The sequence below is a fragment of the Phyllostomus discolor genome, chromosome 3, assembly GCF_004126475.2.
Source record: "Phyllostomus discolor isolate MPI-MPIP mPhyDis1 chromosome 3, mPhyDis1.pri.v3, whole genome shotgun sequence".
In the NCBI taxonomy this organism is placed as follows: Eukaryota; Metazoa; Chordata; class Mammalia; order Chiroptera; family Phyllostomidae; genus Phyllostomus; species Phyllostomus discolor.
Window position 1 is genome coordinate 39431187 of NC_040905.2, and position 18905 is coordinate 39450091.

The following is an 18905-nucleotide window of genomic DNA, read 5'->3' on the forward strand; positions in this document are numbered from 1 at the left end:
ACAACTGTACTTGAACAACAATAAAAAAAAGTTAAAATAAAAAAGGATAATAAATTTAAAAGCATTTATATAAAATAAGCATCAAGCATACAAGAAAAAAATTGGGCTAAATAAAAGTAATGACAATATTTTAAATGGCCAACTGATCAGAAACATTCTTTAACAACCCCTAGTACAGGGTGGGCAAAAGTATGTTTATAATTGTGCATACATGCAACACAAAGTTTATTGCATTATTATTTAATTATTGTATTATTTTTCGTATGAACAACTGTAAACCTACCTTTGCCCCACTCTGTACATGTAAGAAAAATAAGTGCTCTTTGATCTTCAGACAAAATCAAAATGGCCTCTAGAGATGGACCTGTTCCTCCCGCTCAGTCTAAGCAAAGCTATGAGTTATCTTTTTTCCCTTGGCTACCGAGCAATGAATGTTTAGCAGAGAGATGCCTGTTTGTTAGCAGAAACCTAGCCAAACTGACTTTAAATTTTTCAATTACAGTTGACATCCAATATTACTTTATATTAGTTTCAGGTGTACAGCACAGTGGTTAGACATTTATGTAATTTATGAAGTGACCCTCCTGGTAAGTTTAGTACCCACATGGTACTATACACAGTTATCACAGTATTATTGACTATGTTGCTTATGCTGGCTGTACCTTACATCCCCATGACTATTTTGTAATTTCTTAATCCCTCCCCCTTTTCACCCAGCCTCCTAACCTCCCCGCTACATGGCAACCATCAGTTTGTTCTCTGTGTCTATGAGTCTGTTTCTCTTTTCTTTGTTCTTTTCCTTTGTTCTTTAGATTCCATTTGTAAGTGAAATCATCTGGCATTTGTGTTTCCTTGTCTGACTTATTTCACTTAGTATAATGTCCTCTAGGTCCATCCATGTTGTCACAAATGGCAGTATTTCATTCTTTTTTATGGCCAAGGTATATTCCATTGTGTATATGTACCACATCACTATCTATTCATATATTGATGGACATTTAGGCTGCTTCCATGTCTTGGTCATTGTATATAATGCTGCAATGAACACAACAGTACATATGTCTTTTATAATTACTGTTTGGGATTTAAAAAAAAAATAAATACCCAGAAGTGGAATTGCTGGGTCATAAGATAGTTCTATTTTTAATTTTTTGAGGAAGTTTATACTTTTTTTCCATGGTAGCTGCACCAATTTGCAATCCTACCAATAGTGCATAAAAGTTCCCTTTTCTCCACATTCTCACCAACACTTGTTTCTTGATTTATTGATAACAGCCATTCTGACAGGTGTGAGGTGATATCTCATTGCAGTTTAAATTTTCATTTCTCTGATGATTAGTGACACTGAGCATCTTTTCATTATGTCTATTGGCCATTTATATCTCCTCTTTGGAGAAACGTCTATTCAGGTCCTCTGCTCATTTTTAATTGGACTGGATTTTTGGGGGGTGGGAGGTGGGGAGGGGTTACCTTGTATAAGTTGTTTATAAATTTTGAATATTAACCCCTTAATATTCAAAATATTGGATGCATCAATATTGGTGAATATCCTCTCTAAATCAGTAGGCTGTCTTTTCATTTTGTTGGTTTCCCTTGCTGTGCAAAACTTTTTGGTTTGATATAGTCCCATTTGTGTATTTTTTCTTGTTTCCCTTATCCCAGATGATATATCAAAAAAGAAATCACTAAGAGCAATGTTAAAGGGTTTACTGCCTCTGCTTTCTTCTGGGCCCTCTATGGTTTCAGGCCTTACATTTAAGTCTTTAATCCATTTTGAGTTTATTCTTGTGTATGGTGTAAGAAGATGGTCTAGTTTCTTTTTTTTTGCATGTGTCTGTCCAGTTTTCCCAACACTATTTATGAAGAGATTGTCTTCACCCCACTGTATGTTTTTGCTTCCTTTGTCCTGTATTAACTGATCATATAGGCATGGGTTTATTTATGGGCCCTCTATTATGTTCATTGATCTACATGTCTGTTTTTATGCCAGTACCATGGTGTTTTGATTACTGTAGTCATGTAGTATATTTTGATACTTCTAACTATGTTCTTCTTTCTCAAGCTTGCTGTAACTATTAAGGGTCTTTTGTAGTTCCATGTAAATTTTAGCATTATTTGTTCTAGTTCTGTAAAAAAATGCCATTGGTATTTTGATAAGAATTACACTGAATTTATAGATTGCTTTGTGTATAACTATTTAACAATATTAATTCTTCATATCCATGAACACGTTATATGCTTCCATTTATTTATATCTTCTTTAATCTCTTTCTTCACTCTTACAATTTTCTGAGTACATATCTTTTATTTCTTTGGTTAAATTTATTCATAAGTATTTTATTCTTTTTGATGCCCTGTAAATGGGATTGCTTTCTTAATTTCTCCTTTTGATAGTTTGTTATTGGTGTATAAACTGCAACTGATTTCTGAATATTAATTTATGATACAGAATTTATTTCAGTTCTAATAGATTTTGGTGGCTCTTTAGGGTTCTCTCTATATCTTATCATGTCATCTGCAAATAATAGACAGTTTTTCTTCTTTTCCAATCTGGATGCCTTTTATTTCTTCTCGTCTGATTGCTGTGGCTAAAACTTCCAATACTATGTTGAATACAAGTGGTAAAAGTGAATATCCTTATCTTTTTGCTGACTTTAAGGAAAATACTTTTAGCTCTTTTCCATTGAGTATGATGTTAGCTGTAGGTTTGTCATACATGGCTTGTATTATGTTGAGGTATGTTTCTTCTATTCATACTTTGCCAAGAGTTTTTATCACAAATGGATGCTGCTTTCTGTCATATCATTTTTATGCATTGATTGATATGACCATATAGTTGTTATCCTTCATTTTGTTTATCTGGTGTATCGTTTTAATTGATTTTCAGACATTGAACCAACCTTTCATCCCAGGAATATATCCCACTTGATCATGCTGTATAATCTTTTTAATGTGTTGCTGAATACAGTTTGCTAATATTTGGTTGAGAATTTTTGCATTTATGTTCATCAGGGTTATTGGCCTACAATTTTCTTTTTTTTTTTTTGGTAATGTCTTTGTCTGGTTTTGAAATCAGGGTGATGCTGGCCTCATAAAATGAGTTTGGAAGCCTTTCATCCTCTTCAATTTTTGGAGTAGTCTGAGAATAGGTATTAATTCTTCCTTAAATGTTTACTAAATTCACCCGTGAAGTCATTTGGCCCAGGACTTTGTATGTTGGGAGTTTTTCATTACTGATTTGATTTCGTTAGTAGTAATCAATTTGTTCAGGTTTTCTATTTCTTTTCAATTCAGTTTTAGAAGATTGATTGTTCTTAGAAGACTGTTTCTAGGATTTTATCCATTTCTTCCAAATTGTCCAATTTGTTGGCAGACAGTTTTTTATTCCATAGTGTCAGTTGTCACTTCTCCTCATTCATTTCTACTTTTACTCATTTGGGTCCTCTCTCTCTTTTCTTTGATGAGTTTGGTTAAAGGATTTTCAACCTTGTTTATCTTTTCAAAGAACCAGCTCTTGGTTTCATTGATATTTTGTATTTTTTAGACTCTATTTTTTTTATTTCCACTAGATCTTTATTTTTTCCTTCTTTTACTCACTTTGGGCTTTGTTTATTATTCTTTTATAGTTCCTTTAGATGTAAGGTTAGTTTGCTTGTGATTTTTCTTGTTTCTTGAGGTAGGTGTGTACTGCTATGAATTTCCTCTTAGAGCTGTTTGGCTGTGTCCATAGATTTTGGGTCACTGTGTTTTCATTTTCATTTTTCTCAAGGTATCTTTTGATTTCTTTCTTGATCTGTTAACCCATTCTTTATTTAGTAGAATGTTATTCAGCTTCCATGTGTTTGTGTGTTTTTCAGTTTCACATTGAGTTCTTTGGTATGTAATTTTAGTACTTCTACAAAAAGAGGAAGAAAGAAAACCCTAGAAAAAAACAATTTGGAAAAAGTAATCAGAAGTGTCAATAGAGCAAATTGCAGGACAAAGATTGCATATATTTTGAGTACTATATTTTAACACTAATTTTGAGTACTATATTTTAAAACTAATACATGCAAAATGAATATGTACTTTCTAAAGTTTCTTTGCACCGCAAAGAAAGAATCATTAAGGTTTCTTTAGTAACAGAACAGGTGCAAAGTTAAATGCAACACTACAGCCTCAACTCTTCATTAATTGGCTTTGGAAGCTTTTCTTTTTAAGCCTAAGGACTGTATTAAAATAAGAGAAGGGAGTTGGAAGTTGTGTGGGTGCAGGGATTTGTTTGAACAGTGGCAAATGAGAGTACATTCAGAAAGATAGGAAATTATCATGAATGCTGCCGCATTTTGCAAAGACCCATCTCCTAACAAAAAACAATGTCTTAAAACAATGGAAGGTCTTCTGATTAAAACTATAAGTGACAAAGAGAGAAAAGTTTCTTATCAGCTTTCATAAATATGGAGCAAAAACAGGGATCATATGCCTCTTCTCTTCTGACTTGTGGGTCTAAATTAAAGTTTTCGAGTATACAACCACTTCTACATTTTAGCTCCCTAAGTACCACAAAACTTGACATTAGAAGGAAGAGCTTTCAAAATCTGTTTAGCACAATTTCACTTGATTTTAGCCAAAAGGCCAAGAAGTGATATTTGGCACAATTTCAGTTTGTTTTAAAAGCATTAATTAGAATCTTATAAGTGGTCCATCAGGTCAAAGAAAGCCTGCAAATAAAAAAAGCTTTCCAACGCCATGTCCAAGGCCAATGCCCAGACGGAACAAAACTATAAAATTAATTTGCATTCTACCACTTTTCTTATTCCCTTCTCTAATGTTCCTCTCTACTTTCCCACCCCAACACTTACACCCAAATCTAATTAACCATTGTAGTCAACTAGTAGCCAATCAGTAACAGATGTGAGTTAGTCAAGTTCCCAGAGGTGTCTGAATCTGAATGGAAGTCATTTGAAGACTAAGTCCACTTTCAGCCTCAAAGGCAGTACTTCTCAACCTTGGCTGTGCCTTAGAATGACCTAGGCAGCTTTTTAAAAGCTGGTGCCCTCACCATCCTCCTAAGGAATTAAGTCAGAATCTTTGGGGGTGAGGCGTAAACATCAGAACTGTTTAAAGTTCTCCAGACCATTCCAATGTGCAGCCACAGATAAGGTCCATTGCTTTCAGGAAAGCATTTGAAACAATGAAATTTCAAGCTACTGAAAGAGATATTTTTAAATGAAGATATATTATGTTGCTCTGTTGAGCTTGCCAACTAGTGAGAAAGCTCTGTTCAAAGTAAAGACCATTTTTATTGTGGAAAAAATGCTACATTTTAAAAATCACTAGAGACTCAATTTCCAAGTCTTGATTTCTGCAAGTTACTTCACTGGAGTTTTTACCCGAGGAATATAAATAACAACACACCTATCTAATGGTGCTGCTGAGGATGATCAAGTGCAACAGGGCACCAGAAAATGTTTTACACTGGAGAATTTTATTTATCACCACAGAGCTGAACCATAGAACCATTTATCATTAAAAAAGACTAGTTGTAATGTACATTACAACTGTAACTGTAATATGGATTATTACCTAAAAGATTTACCACTTGTGTTAATAGACACTAGCTTTATGAAACATAAGGGTCTAACCCAATGATTCTCAAAGCATGGTTTCTGAACCAGGAGCACCATCATCACCTGTAAACCTCTCAGAAATGCCAATTCTTGGAATCTATGACAGACCTATCAAATCAGAAACTGGTGGCAGAGCCTAGCAATCTTGTTTGGACAAACCCTCTACATAATTTTGATGCATGCTAAAATTTGAGAACCACACGTCTAGCCAAACATTAGTAAAAACAGGATACATATGACTAAAATCCAAGGATGACTATTCACTATTTGTTATTTGAACCTTTAGAAGTCAGAGTACAAAGGCACACTAGCATAAATTACTACTATATAAAAAAACTCCTAAATCTTTATATTTTAAAATAATGCAATTCTCACTACCCAGCCAACCTTTATCAATAAACACATTAATCATGAATACAATGGCAGTACCTAAATTTGGCAGTCAGATAAATTATAGAGTATACAATATTCTGAATAAGAAATAAAAAAATACAGAACTCTAGTAGAAATAACAATGGTGCAGATAATAGCCAAGTTTGAATTCATTGGGCTTGGGTTTCTCTCAGAGGAAGAAGAGTCACGACTGTATCTTAAAAATCACATTCAGACTGAAGACAACACCCCACACACATCGGTGTTTGTATTCAGGCTAAGGAAGTGCTTCACCCCTGACTCAGGGAAAAGACCATTACTTGGACTGAATCACCAGCAATGTTTCCTGAAGCATTAGATTTGTCATTGGATCTGCTAAGCAACAGAAAAACAGTCTCAAAACTTCTTATCTGAAAAGATCTCATGAGAAAGAGCTATCAACATTGCTCCCAAACACAAAGTCCAATGTCTTGCCATTAATGAGATATAGGCAGGTCAGTAATAGGTAAGAATACTGAGGAGGCTTGTGCAATTGCAATAGAAAGTTCTTCGAGATCTTTCTTGTTCTTCTTCCATTTTAAAAAGTTTGGGCAGCCTCAAGACACCTAACAGCACCACTCTGGAAAGACGAGGGTGAAGTGTCACAAGTGAGAACTGACTTTTGCCTGAAAGATTCCTTAACTACAGATGAGGTTCCATTTACCATTACCAAGGAGACGACGCTGGCTCTCTCTCTGATCAAGATTCCTGAGTCCCACCAGATTTTATTTCTTTCAATCATACGCTTATTGTATTTAAAAAACTTGCGGTTTAAACTGGGAGCATATATAAGATGAGTAACTCCAATAAGTAATATTGGCACTCCATATCCTAAGAAATATTTCCTACTTATTCACAGTAAAGAAAACAAAAGAGAGGAGCTTGGTTTTACGTGTCCAGGCTCATCAAAAGTATACTGCCTCTCCCCTGCCAAGTCTTTGACCCCACCTCATAAGAAGAACAGCAATTCTAAGCTCTCACTTTCCACACTGAAAAGAGCTAAAGCAAATACATAATTGCCAAAATAATCCCTTTTGCTCATTCACTCATCTATGAATATTGAGTGCCCAGTATGTGTCAGGCATTGTTCTAGGTGCAAAATGAGTCTAGAGAGATGCGCAGACTTCAGGGATGAGGACGTGGAATCTATGTGTCTAGAGTGCTAGGTTTCTGGTTCTCTGTCAACCAAGACCAGCGGTACTCAAATTTGACTAAGCATCAGAAGCATGCACAGAGTTTGCTGAAACATAGATTGCTTGGCTCCACCCGAGAGTTTCTGATAGTTTAGCGGGTGTGAGACAGGGCCCCCAGATTAGCCTTTCTAATAAATTCTGAAGCGATATTGATGCTGCTGGTCTAAGGACCACACTTTGGGAACCATTTGCCAAGACAAATGGGCGCTCTTCACACTATGCCTGCCCACTTACAAGCACTGTACATCTCTCTTCCAAAGAAGGCAATGGCCCCACGAGTTCTATTATAATCACTTAAGTGAGCACAATTCCAGTTTCCAGAACCATCTCAAATATCTAGAATCAGTAACCTCAGAGAGAAGAAAGAAATACAGGTAACAAAGAAGAGAGAACTGTCCTTCCAAGGGCTTTTCTCCCTCCTTTTCTTTTGATTTATCCCCTATCACAAGAAATTACTTTTCTATTTTGATTTCTCAATACATGTGTTATGGATAAAAATAACACTCATTTAGATTTTTCATATTTCTTTAATAAAATCATAGTTTTTCTTCTAAATTCAGTTCTCATGACTTATTTTTTCTTTTTTGTTGGACTATCCCCTTTTTGAACAAAAGAACCAGGGTTAGAAAGAACATTGTGAATTCACTTAATCCCTTCTTGGCCTCAGACAAGACTGTGTCTAAACTATCCCCAAATATAGCAATTTTTAGTACAAAGACGAACAGGCACTAAGAATTCGCCATTCAACATTCTGTCACGCACTTGAAGATACTAATATACTTTCCCTCAGCCTTCTCTTCTCTAAGCTAATCCAACCTCAACACAAATGTTTCTCATTAGATTTCCTAAACTTTAAATTATTTTGACTCTTCTTTAATAAGTTTATCTCACCTTACTGAGGGCCTGAATTATATATGTACTGTTATCAGGAAGACTTCTTTTTGATACGTGAAATGGGGAAAGTTAACTGATAGACTGAATAATGAATTAAGAAGTTAATTGGAATAAATTAAGAAGTTAATTGGAATAAAGAAATATATATGTATAAATGCCATTAAAGAATACAATGGCATTCACTTGAACGTTAAAAGAAACAGTAATGCCCCATCCTTTTTACATTTTTACATTATAAATCATCAACCATTTCATACATAAAATGGATGGGAATTAGAGATCTTTTAAAATATGCCACAAATTATACATAACCATGTTTCATGACACTTCACACAAGAGAAAACATTAGTACTCGTTCTCTTTTATTTAGACAGTGTTTACGACTGAATTTGCATTTGTAGTTAATCAATGATTTCTCTTTGAGTTTAAAAATACTGACTTGATCATATGATAATCATTTCTGTGAAAATAATTTCTCTGATTCAATCCTTGAAAATTGCAGGTATAAGCGGTTCAGTGAGTAAAGAACAAGCTAAGATCAAGTCCATGTTAAGTGATATGTTTCCAAGAAGTTTAGAAAGAAAAAATTGGTGATACATTGGAATATAGGACAAAATGGGATAATTCATTTTATTTTAATTTCTCCCATTCTAAATATCACTATTCAAAATTTAACCTTTGCTTTCGGAATGGTGAGGTGCTTTGGCCTAGGCCTGCGGGATAGGTTTGTCTCTTTGCCTAGTGCAACCAAGGTGTACGGTGGAGGCGATGCGCTTAGTCTCCAGAGAGAAGGAAGATGCTGCTCGCACAGCACTTCTACTCACCAGTCCATGCAGCAGCAAGGGTGTTGGCTTTGAAGGAAGCCAACTGTCCTGCTCTCCCAGCCAGAGGTAAAGAATTGCATTGGTGGCCACTAGAGGGAGGAGGATTAGGAATAGAGTAAATTGTGGGGAAAAGGCACCCATGAAAAACGCACATGGGACAACCAACACATCACCAACCACCGCCTAGCAGCTACCTCTCTGAGGGACTATAATGGGGGTCAGCACACACCGTTAACCCAGAGACCCAGACACCGGTAATGATTGTAGTGCCCTGTTAAACAGCCCCTTAACTGTGATGGCAGGAAAAGGGAGTTTGAGTAGGATTATGGGAAACACGCAAGCATACAAACACAAACACACAAGCACACAGACATACATTCTCATCCCCCATTACAAGAAGTTGTATCTGTGCAGTCTGATTCTTGCCCATTTTCTCATTTAAAACTCTTGATGTTCTTTACCAAGAATGCGTTCACGAAAAGCAAAACAGCCCACCTTCAAGTTAGTCTTGGGAGAAGCACCAGCAGAGACACTCATTGTGCCAAGATGTATTTTACCAACAAATCTGTACAAATTACATGAGGTTAAAAACAAATGGAATATAATATAATTAAAGCAAAGTTTCTTTTGCTAAATTACAGCTTGAAGCAAACCTGCAAGAAATGTTTCCAATTAGCTTCTTTTAGCAAACACGAAGCATAGCTCAGAACATGTTTTGCTTTCCATCCTGCCCTCTGGGTGGGCTGCCTAGTGGGTGTCTTACCTCCAGCACAAGTAGCCGAGCATTCTGACCAAGGCTGATGATTCCATGTGAAGCTAACATCAGTGTCTCCACTTCCAGTCCGAGGGATGGGAACATTGAATTTATACCTGATTCCCAAATTCTGTTCTTGAAGCAGAACCTGCCATTGAAAACAACTGGTGAAGCTAATTAAAATACAATGAGCCTTCATTCAGATAGTTATTATTTCTTTTGAAGAAGATGATGTCATAAAGTAAGTCTTATAGGAAACTTAACATTGAGAATACATGCACTTACGTGGAATCATTTCCTTCCATTTTCATGGATAATTTGGAGTCATTTCTGTCATCTACCTTGTTTGGTTATAAAACAGTCACATGGAAAGAGCTCTATGGCTTTAACTTTACACAGATTTTAAGCACGTGGGCAAACCATTTCACCTTTATTCACCTCATCTTACCAACGATAATGCAGATAATAAAGCCTACCACTTCCTACCTCACAGGGCAGATGACAAACGGTAGAAATAAAGAGACAAAGACACATTTACCATGACAATGAGATTGTCCGAGGTGGGACCTTGAGCTTCCAAGGATTCTGGTTCATCAGTTGGTCTCTTGTAATGAAAAGCTGTTCCAGCAATATCAAACTTCCTAGGCCAGTCAATAGTCCAGGCACCATTAAGGTAATAATGATCTTTTTCAGATTTTAAAGCTAAAAAAAATAAATCACAGAATACCTAAAAATATGAAACTTTATTTACCACAATACCACTGATTAACAACTTCATTAAAGTATACAATGAATATCCATTTCCATTTAGAAATGAGATTCTTGACCATTTTCTCGTGTTTTAAGATTTTATTTATTTTTAGAGAGAGGGGAAGAGAGGAAAAAGAGAGGGAGAGAAACATCAATGCAAGAGTCATCTGTTGGTTGCCTCTCTTATGCACCCCAACTGAGGACTGAACCCACAACTGAGGAATGTACCCTGACTGGGAATTGAATCTGTGACCTTTAACCTTGCAGAGTGATGCTCAACCAACCAAGCCACACTAATCAAGGTTTGGTGATTTTCTTAAGTACAAATTAAAATGATAATTTTCCATGTGAATGGCAAGAAGATATTAAGTATTTATAATGTCATTGAAAGAAAGGAATAGAACATTATCAGGAGAAATAAACACACGGAACTAACAAGGAAAACTATGACAAAAGAAATAACTAGGGATGGGAGAGATGCAGGAAGCAGACTTTACTGTCCAAACATTTAAAAAGGAGCTGTATGAATACGGAGTGGGGAGAAACTATGGACCTGGCACATGGACAACAGTGGAGCCAGACAGAGAGTTAAGAAATAAACCCCAGTATGTGAGAGAATTAATATATAACAAAAGAAGCATCTTAAATTAGAAAAAAGAGATAAGATATGAAACCAAGACAAAAAACTAGTCATCTGGCAAAAAAAAAAAAAAGGCTGAATTTACATTTCATTCATTATAAACACCCTTCCACCCTTTAGGTACATATCGAAAAGAAATGAAAATAGGTACTGAAACAAATATTTGTACATATATGTTTATAGTAGCACTATTCCCAATAACCAAAGGTGGAAATAACCCAAATGTCCATCAGTAGATGAACAAATAAACAAATTTTGGTACATGCAATGCAATGAAATATTATTCAGCAAAAAAAAAAAAAGGGAATGAAGTACTAATATATGCTTCAATGATAACAAACCTCAAAAACACTATGCTAAGTGGAAAATGCCAGACAGAAAAAGTCACATATTATAAACTTCCATTTATGTGAAATATCCAGAACAGGTAAACCCATAGAGACCAAAAACAGATTGGTAGTTTCCAGAAATGAGGGAATGGGGATTAACTGCTTGGTGGACACAGGGTTCTTTTTGGGGTGATGAAAATATATTTTGGAATGTACCAAATGCCACTAAATTGTTCACTTGAAAATGGTTGAATTCTGTTATGTGAATTTCACATCAATAAAAACAGTTAAAAAAAAAGAGAGAGAAAGAAAGAATTAATGCCAGATGGGTAAATATTAGAGCGTAAACATAATCGAATAATAAAATGTTCAGAGAAAATGTGAGAGAACTTTAAAAAAAAGCATTGGGATATAAAACACTTTTTCAAGCATGACAAAACCCACAGAAAGTAGAAAGGGAAAGATTAATAAATACGCATGCATAATTTTTAAAGCTCTATAGGAAAAATGTATTAAAACATTTAAAACTATTGACAGAAAAAGGTTATCAGAACTATTATACAAGGAAAAAAAGCTGTGGTACACATATACAATGGAATATTACTCAGTCATAAAAAAGAAGGAAATCTTACCCTTTGAGACACCATGGATGGACCGGGAGAGTACGTACTATGCCAAGTGAAATAAGTCAGTCAGACAAAGACAAGCACCATCTGATTTTACTTCTATATGTAGAATTTAAAGAACATAAACTAATAAAATAGAAACAGACTCCAATATAGAGAACAGACAACTGTCAGAGGAGAGAGGTTTGAGTGCTAGGTGAAAAAGGCAAAGGGATTAAGCAAGGGAAAAAAGAACTCATAGACACAAATAACACTACTGTGATTACTAGAGGGACGGAGGGAGGGGGGAGGTAGAAGAGGGCCAAGAGGGGCTAAACGGTGATGGAAGGAGATTTGACTTACGATGGTAAACATACATCTGTATGATACAATATACAGATAATGTATTATAGAATTGTATACCTGAAACCTAATAAAAAATAATTTCATTAACTAATATCACTCCAATAAATTCAATAAAAAATTTTAAAAATACTGTAAGTAGAGAAGACAGTAATAATTTTTTTATCCTCACCTGAGGACATGCTTATTGATTTTTTAGAGAGAGGAGAAGGGAGGGAGAAAGAGACACATTTATATGAGAGAGAAACATCAATTGGTTGCCTTTTGTAGGTGCCCTGACCAGGACTAAGCCTGCAACCTAAGCATGCGCTCTCATGGGGAATAGAACCCGTGACCTTTCAGTTTAGGAGACCATGCCCAACTGAACCACACCAGCCAGGAAAACAGTGATAATTTTGATCAGGATTATCATGATTTCATAATGACAAACATGACAGTTTAATTTTTGTTGTTATTATTGTAGCTTCTTCAAAAAAGTTAACTTATCAGGTCAGATAAACAAGCAGCCCAGAGAGGACTATGAATATCATGGTGCAGGCTCTGACCCACTGGGCCTCTACCACTTGTCCTAAGTAGTATGGGCCATTTTCATTGGCCTACTCCAATCTGCCCAGCTTATTGGCTTGCACTTTCTTGACTTCAGCTATGCTGTGAAGCTTCGTTTGTCAAAAATAAATTTAATTAGGCTTTTGAAATAAGAACATGTCAACTGACTTTAAGGATTATTTAGTTTTGAATTTTTTTTTTACTTCAAAATTTTTATTTTCAATTCTCACAGTGGTTCCCTGTCTCATTTAAAATATCAGAATTACTTAGGTTATACGAGGACATCTGAACCTCTATAATATGAAATAGTAAAAATAAAAACAGACACCCCTTTCCCCAGCAGTTTTGTGGTCTCCTTCAGTTTGGACTCTCACTTTCCCTTCTCCCAACTACTCAATAAAGGGATCCTAACACACCTTTGCTGGTACCATTCCTGGTTCAGAAAACACTAAGCATTTAAGAAGTACTGGATAATAATTTACTAACAGAGGAGGATGTGGCACTATGGACAGAGAATTATCAAAGGGAAAAATGTAATGTGACAAATCTTCTTTTCATTTTTAGTCTTGCTGATGCAGTAAAGATTCCAACATTATAATGTAAAAATAAAGGGGTTTTCTTAAATAAAGAAAGAACCTGATTATATTGGTGTTCTAAAATGTATTCAGATGCCTTATTTTTAAACGATTTAAGGAAAAGGTGATGATATTTTTTTTCCTAAATATTTTATTTATTTATTTTTAGATAGGGAAGGGAAGGAGATAGAGATAGAGATAGAGATAGAGATAGAGAGAGAAAGAGAGAGAGGGAGAGAAACATCAATGTGCGGTTGCTGGGGGTTATGGGCTGCAACCCAGACATGTACCCTGGCTGGGAATCGAACCTGCGACACTTTAGTTCGCAGCCCGTGCTCAATCCAGTGAGCTGAGCCAGCCAGGGCAGGTGATGATATTTTAAAGAGAATAAGAACTCCCTTTAAATACAGACCTCCTAGGGGTCTCTGGAGAGTTTAAATCTGTCTCAAAAGATCAAACATCAAATACATCGACTTGCCACTTCTTTCCCTTTTGAAATAACTGGTATTGGACTTGCACTCTAACTACAAACCATGAGAAAACTCACAAAAATATATGAGTCAGCTGTTTTTAGACACTGGCCAGGACACTGCCTGACTGTGAAATATTCAGGACAGGAAACCAGGTGAGTTGTAAACCCTGCCCCCCGGCCACACCAGTTTCCTGCCTGAAGGCACTTTCTGTCAGTCTAGAATGGAAGAGCCCAAGCAGAGCATCGTATTCTTACTGCTGGAAGACAGAGATCAGAAACTGGGATAGCTAAAGTTTGCAGGACCGAAAAAGCTAGGGGAGAAAGAGGGGCTCTGTTGCCGAAGAGTACTTTCTGTATGTATAGGATAAAATTCCATGAAGCCAGGCAAAAAAAAACTACCAGGGAGCTATTAGCAGAAAAATCCCCGGAGTGAGAATTCAGAGAACTCAACCACTAGGAAATTCAGTAGAAACCATCCCCCTACCACTGCCCTAGCAGCCAAAATCATGCATTTTTATTAAGGCTGAACAGATTCTAGCATAAAGGCTACTCTGGACTCACCCAAACAAAGTTCCAAAATAGCCTCAAAGGATCAAGCTCATCTGCAAGTTACTGTACTTAATCGTTAAAAGGAAGAAAACAAAATCCAGACTTTCAATTAAGAAAATTTTGCAATGTACAACACCCAATGAAAAAATAATACAAGTGGAAAGAAGCAAGAAAATATGATCCAAGCCAAAGAAATAAACAAATAAAGAAACCAAGTAAACAAACCAACCCATAAATGACAGAAGAACTTTAAATATCTATTATAAATATATTCAAAGACTTTAAAAGAAAAAATATATAAAGAACCTGGGAGATGATACATATACATACACACGATCATATATCATATATGACATATGATATATATGTGCATACCATATGTGTATATGCACATAATACATGTATACCATACACCATATACACATATCACATATGTGATACATATGCATGTGTGATATATGTATATGTGATATAGATGTGTATATGTGATATGTATGTGTGATATATGTGTATGTGATATGTGTGTATATCATCCAGATATATACATAGAAAGTTTGCCAGATATGGTAAATATGTAGACTGAAGTTAAAGCAAAACTTAAGAGGGAAATTCATAGTGCAAAATGCTTATTTTAGAGCAGAAAAAAAAGACTTTAAAAGTCTACTTGAATTTCTATCTTGAGGAGCTAGAAAAATAGTAAACATGAAATAAATAAAAAAAGAAAATAAAGAGTGTGACTAAGTGTAATAAAAATGGAAAAAAACATTTAAACCGACAACTCATTCTTTGAAAAGAGCGTACAATTACTAAAAGCCCTCACTAAATGATTAAGGGGAATGAGCCCAAATTACCAATGCGGGAGGAGGAAAAGAGTCCTTGCTGCAGACAGGGAAAGGGTAACAAGGGAATACTGGCACAGATTTATGCCAGTAAACACTGAAACTTTACAGTTATTACAGAAATTGATTTTTTTCATTAAAAACTTCCCACAAAGAAAACTCTTGCCCAGATGGCTTCACAGCTGAATTGTTTCAAACATGAAGAAAAATATCAATTTTACCATGACTCGTTCAGAAAATAGAGGAGAAAGGAACACTTCCTAACTCATTTTACAAGGACAAGTTTATCCTGATATCAAAACCAACAAAGACATTATAAGAAAGAACTACAGGCCAATATTACCCATGCAGATAGATGCAAATACTTGTAACTAAATATCAGTAAATCAATTGAGCAATTCACTAGATTTACATGCTAATGCATTACAACAAATTGGTTTTTATCCCAAGAATGCTAGATTGATTTGGCATTTGAAAATCAATCAATGTATTTACTATATTAACAGGGTAAAAGAGTAGAAAACACAGAATCATGCAATATATTCAGAAAACTAGAAATCCATTCATGAAGAAACACTCAGAAAACTAGAAATAGAAGAAAGGAACTTACTCAACATGAAAAAAGGCATCTACATAAATCTAGATAAATCATATTTATTGATAAAAAGGAACATTTTCCCCTGAAGATCAGAAACAATGAAAGGATGTCCAATCTCCTCTCTTCTATTTAACATTGTACTGAAGGTCCTGACCACTATTATAAGGCAAGAAAAAAGAAATAATACATATTAAGGTTGAAAATATAGAAGAAAAAAATGCCTTTGTGCAAGCATTACATGATGTTCTATGTTGAAAAGAAAATCTACAAGGCAGTGATTAGAAGTAATAATTGGGCATAACCAGGTCACAGGACATGAGCTCAATTCCAAAAGAAATCAACTGTAGTGCTATATAATAATAAGCAAAGGAAACATGAAACTAAAAAATCAAAAAGCATGAAACATTTTAGTGAGTCAAGAAAAAATATGTGCCAGACCTGTACATTGAAAAATAAACATTGGTGAACAAATGTAAAGACTTAAATATAGAGGTAAATATTTCCATGTATTGGAAGATATTTTTAAGATGTCAATCCTTCTCATATTTACCTAAAAATTTCATATAATTTCTTTTTGCAGAAATTGACAAGTTGATTCTAAAATGTAGATAGAAACAAGGGCTGGCAAGAGGGATGGCAGATGATGGGAATGCTGTGTCATTGTAAGGAGTCTGTAGGGAGCCCTCACCAGTTTAAAAGTTGTGTTTTTTTTAAGATTTTATTTGTTTTTAGAGAAAGGATGAGGGAAGGAGAAAGAAAGGGAGAGAAATATCAATGTGTGGTTGTCTCTTGCACACCCCCTACTGGGGCCCTAGCCCACAAACCAGGCCTGTGCCCTGACTAGGAATTGAACTGGCAACTCTTTGGTTCACAGCCTGCACTCAATCCACTGAGCTACACCAACCAGGACCCAATTTAAAAGTTTTTGATTCCGGTCAAGATGGAGGCATAGGTAAACATGTCTCACCTCCTTGTACAACTAGATTACAAAAACAAACATCACCCATGATTCTCAGAAAATCGAATTGTATGAAAGTCTGACAACCAAATGGCTTGAGAAGCCATACTCATCCAGACATTGCGCATATAATCCAGTATTGCGCTTTTCTACAATAGGCCATGCTACTAAGACAGGGAGTCAAAGCAGCTCTACCTAATACAGAAACAAACACAGGGAAGCTGCCAAAATGAGGAGACAAAGAAATATGGCCAAAATGAAAGAACTAAACAAAATGGAGATTAGCAACCTATCAGATGCAGAGTTCAAAACACTGGTTATCAGGATGTTCCAGGAACTCATTGGGTATTTCAACAGCATAAAAAAAGACTCAGGCAGAAATGAAGGTTACATTAAGTGAAATAAAGAAAAATCTACAGAGAGCCAACAGTGGAGGGGATGAAGCCAAGAATCAAATCAATGATTTGAAACACAGGGAAGAAAAAAAGCATTCAATCAGAACAGCAAGAAGATAAAGAATTAGGATAGGCTAAGGAGCCTCTGGGACATCTTTAAACATATCAACATCCAAATCTAAGGGACACCAGAAGGAGAAGAGGAAGAGCAAGATATTGAAAACTTATTTGAAAAGATAATGAAAGAAAACTTCCTTAGTTTAGTGAAGGAAATAGACATATAAGCCCAGGAAGCACAGAGCCCCAAACAAGATGGACCCAAATAGGACCATACCAAGACACATCATAAAGCAAACAAGCAAACAAGTAGAGCAGGAACAGAATCAAAGATGTGGAGATCATTTGGAGGGTTATCAGTTGGGAGGGAGAAGGGAGAGAATGAAGGGAAAGGTAAAGAGATTAAGAAGCACAAATTGGTAGGTACAAAATAGACAGGGTGATGTTAAGAACAGTATAGGAAATGAAGTAGCCAAAGAACTTATATACATGACCCATAGACATGAACTAAGCAGGGGGGCAGGGGATTGATGGAGGGAATGGGGGTATCAGGTAAAAGGAAGAAAAGGGGGAAAATTAGGACAACTGTAATAGCATAATCAATAAAATATATTTTATTTTATTTTTCAAAGATTTTATTTATTTATTTTTAGAGAGGGAAGGGAGGGAGAAAGAGGGAGAGAGAAACGTCAATGTGCGGTTGCTGGGGGCCATGGCCTGCAACCCAGGCATATACCCTGACTGGGAATCGAACCTGCGACTCTGGTCCGCAGCCTGAGCTCAATCCACTGAGCTACGCCAGCCAGGCTAAATATATTTTTAAAATAGAAATGAAAAGGAGCTAGAAAAGGAAAAACAATTTTGAGAAAAAAAGAACAAATTTGAGGACCAAATGCTTCCAATTTTCAAGACCTACTGGAAAGACCCCAGTAGGGGTCTAACTAGTACAATGTGGTTTTAGTTTAATGATAGACATGTATCAATGGAAGGGAACAGAAATAGATCCATACATTCATGTTGAATTGATCTATCAAAAGTATCAAGGTAATACAATGGGAGAAATAATAGTTTTTTCAACAAATTGTGCTATAGTAATTTAATACCCATATGAAAAAAGGTGAATCTCAACCCTTACTTTAAACTTTATATAAAAATTCAAAATGGACCATATACCTAAATGTCATGTAAAAGCTAAAACTCTTAATTATTTAAGGAAACACTGAAGACAATGTTTTCAACCTTGGGGTAGGCAAAATTTCTAAGGTAGCACATGAAGGCACAAGCCATAAAACAACCTAATATATTTGATTTCATGAAAATTTACAGACACCATTAAGAACAGGCAAAAACTATCCAATAACTCGGAGAAAGTATTCAAATAGAAGAAAGACATATAGAATACATGGACTCAAAATTAAATTAAAAAATTTAAGTAGGCAAAATAATTTGTTTAGACACTTCACACTACACACAAAAAGATATCTGTATACATAAAATTAAGAAGACTGACAATTTTGAAAAGGATGTGGAGCCTTTGGAACTCC

The 18905-nt window shown here is 35.5% G+C and overlaps 1 protein-coding gene across 4 annotated transcripts in view; it reads right to left on the reverse strand.

Annotated features, from left to right (window-relative positions):
- The window catches only part of ADAMTS6 (ADAM metallopeptidase with thrombospondin type 1 motif 6), a 240312-nt gene that overhangs the window by 42373 nt on the left and 179034 nt on the right, over positions 1–18905 (reverse strand). For 2 of the 4 annotated variants that reach the window (XM_036020332.1, XM_036020333.1), the window contains exons 19-20: positions 10224–10387; positions 9695–9833 (exon numbers count right to left, since the gene is read on the reverse strand). In XM_036020332.1, coding sequence (XP_035876225.1) covers positions 9695–9833; positions 10224–10387 — 303 coding nt within the window. Of the gene's footprint in view, positions 1–3623; positions 3922–8931; positions 9021–9694; positions 9834–10223; positions 10388–18905 lie in introns of those variants that run through there. The other 2 variants (XM_036020334.1, XR_004901934.1) reach the window with 2 other exon arrangements.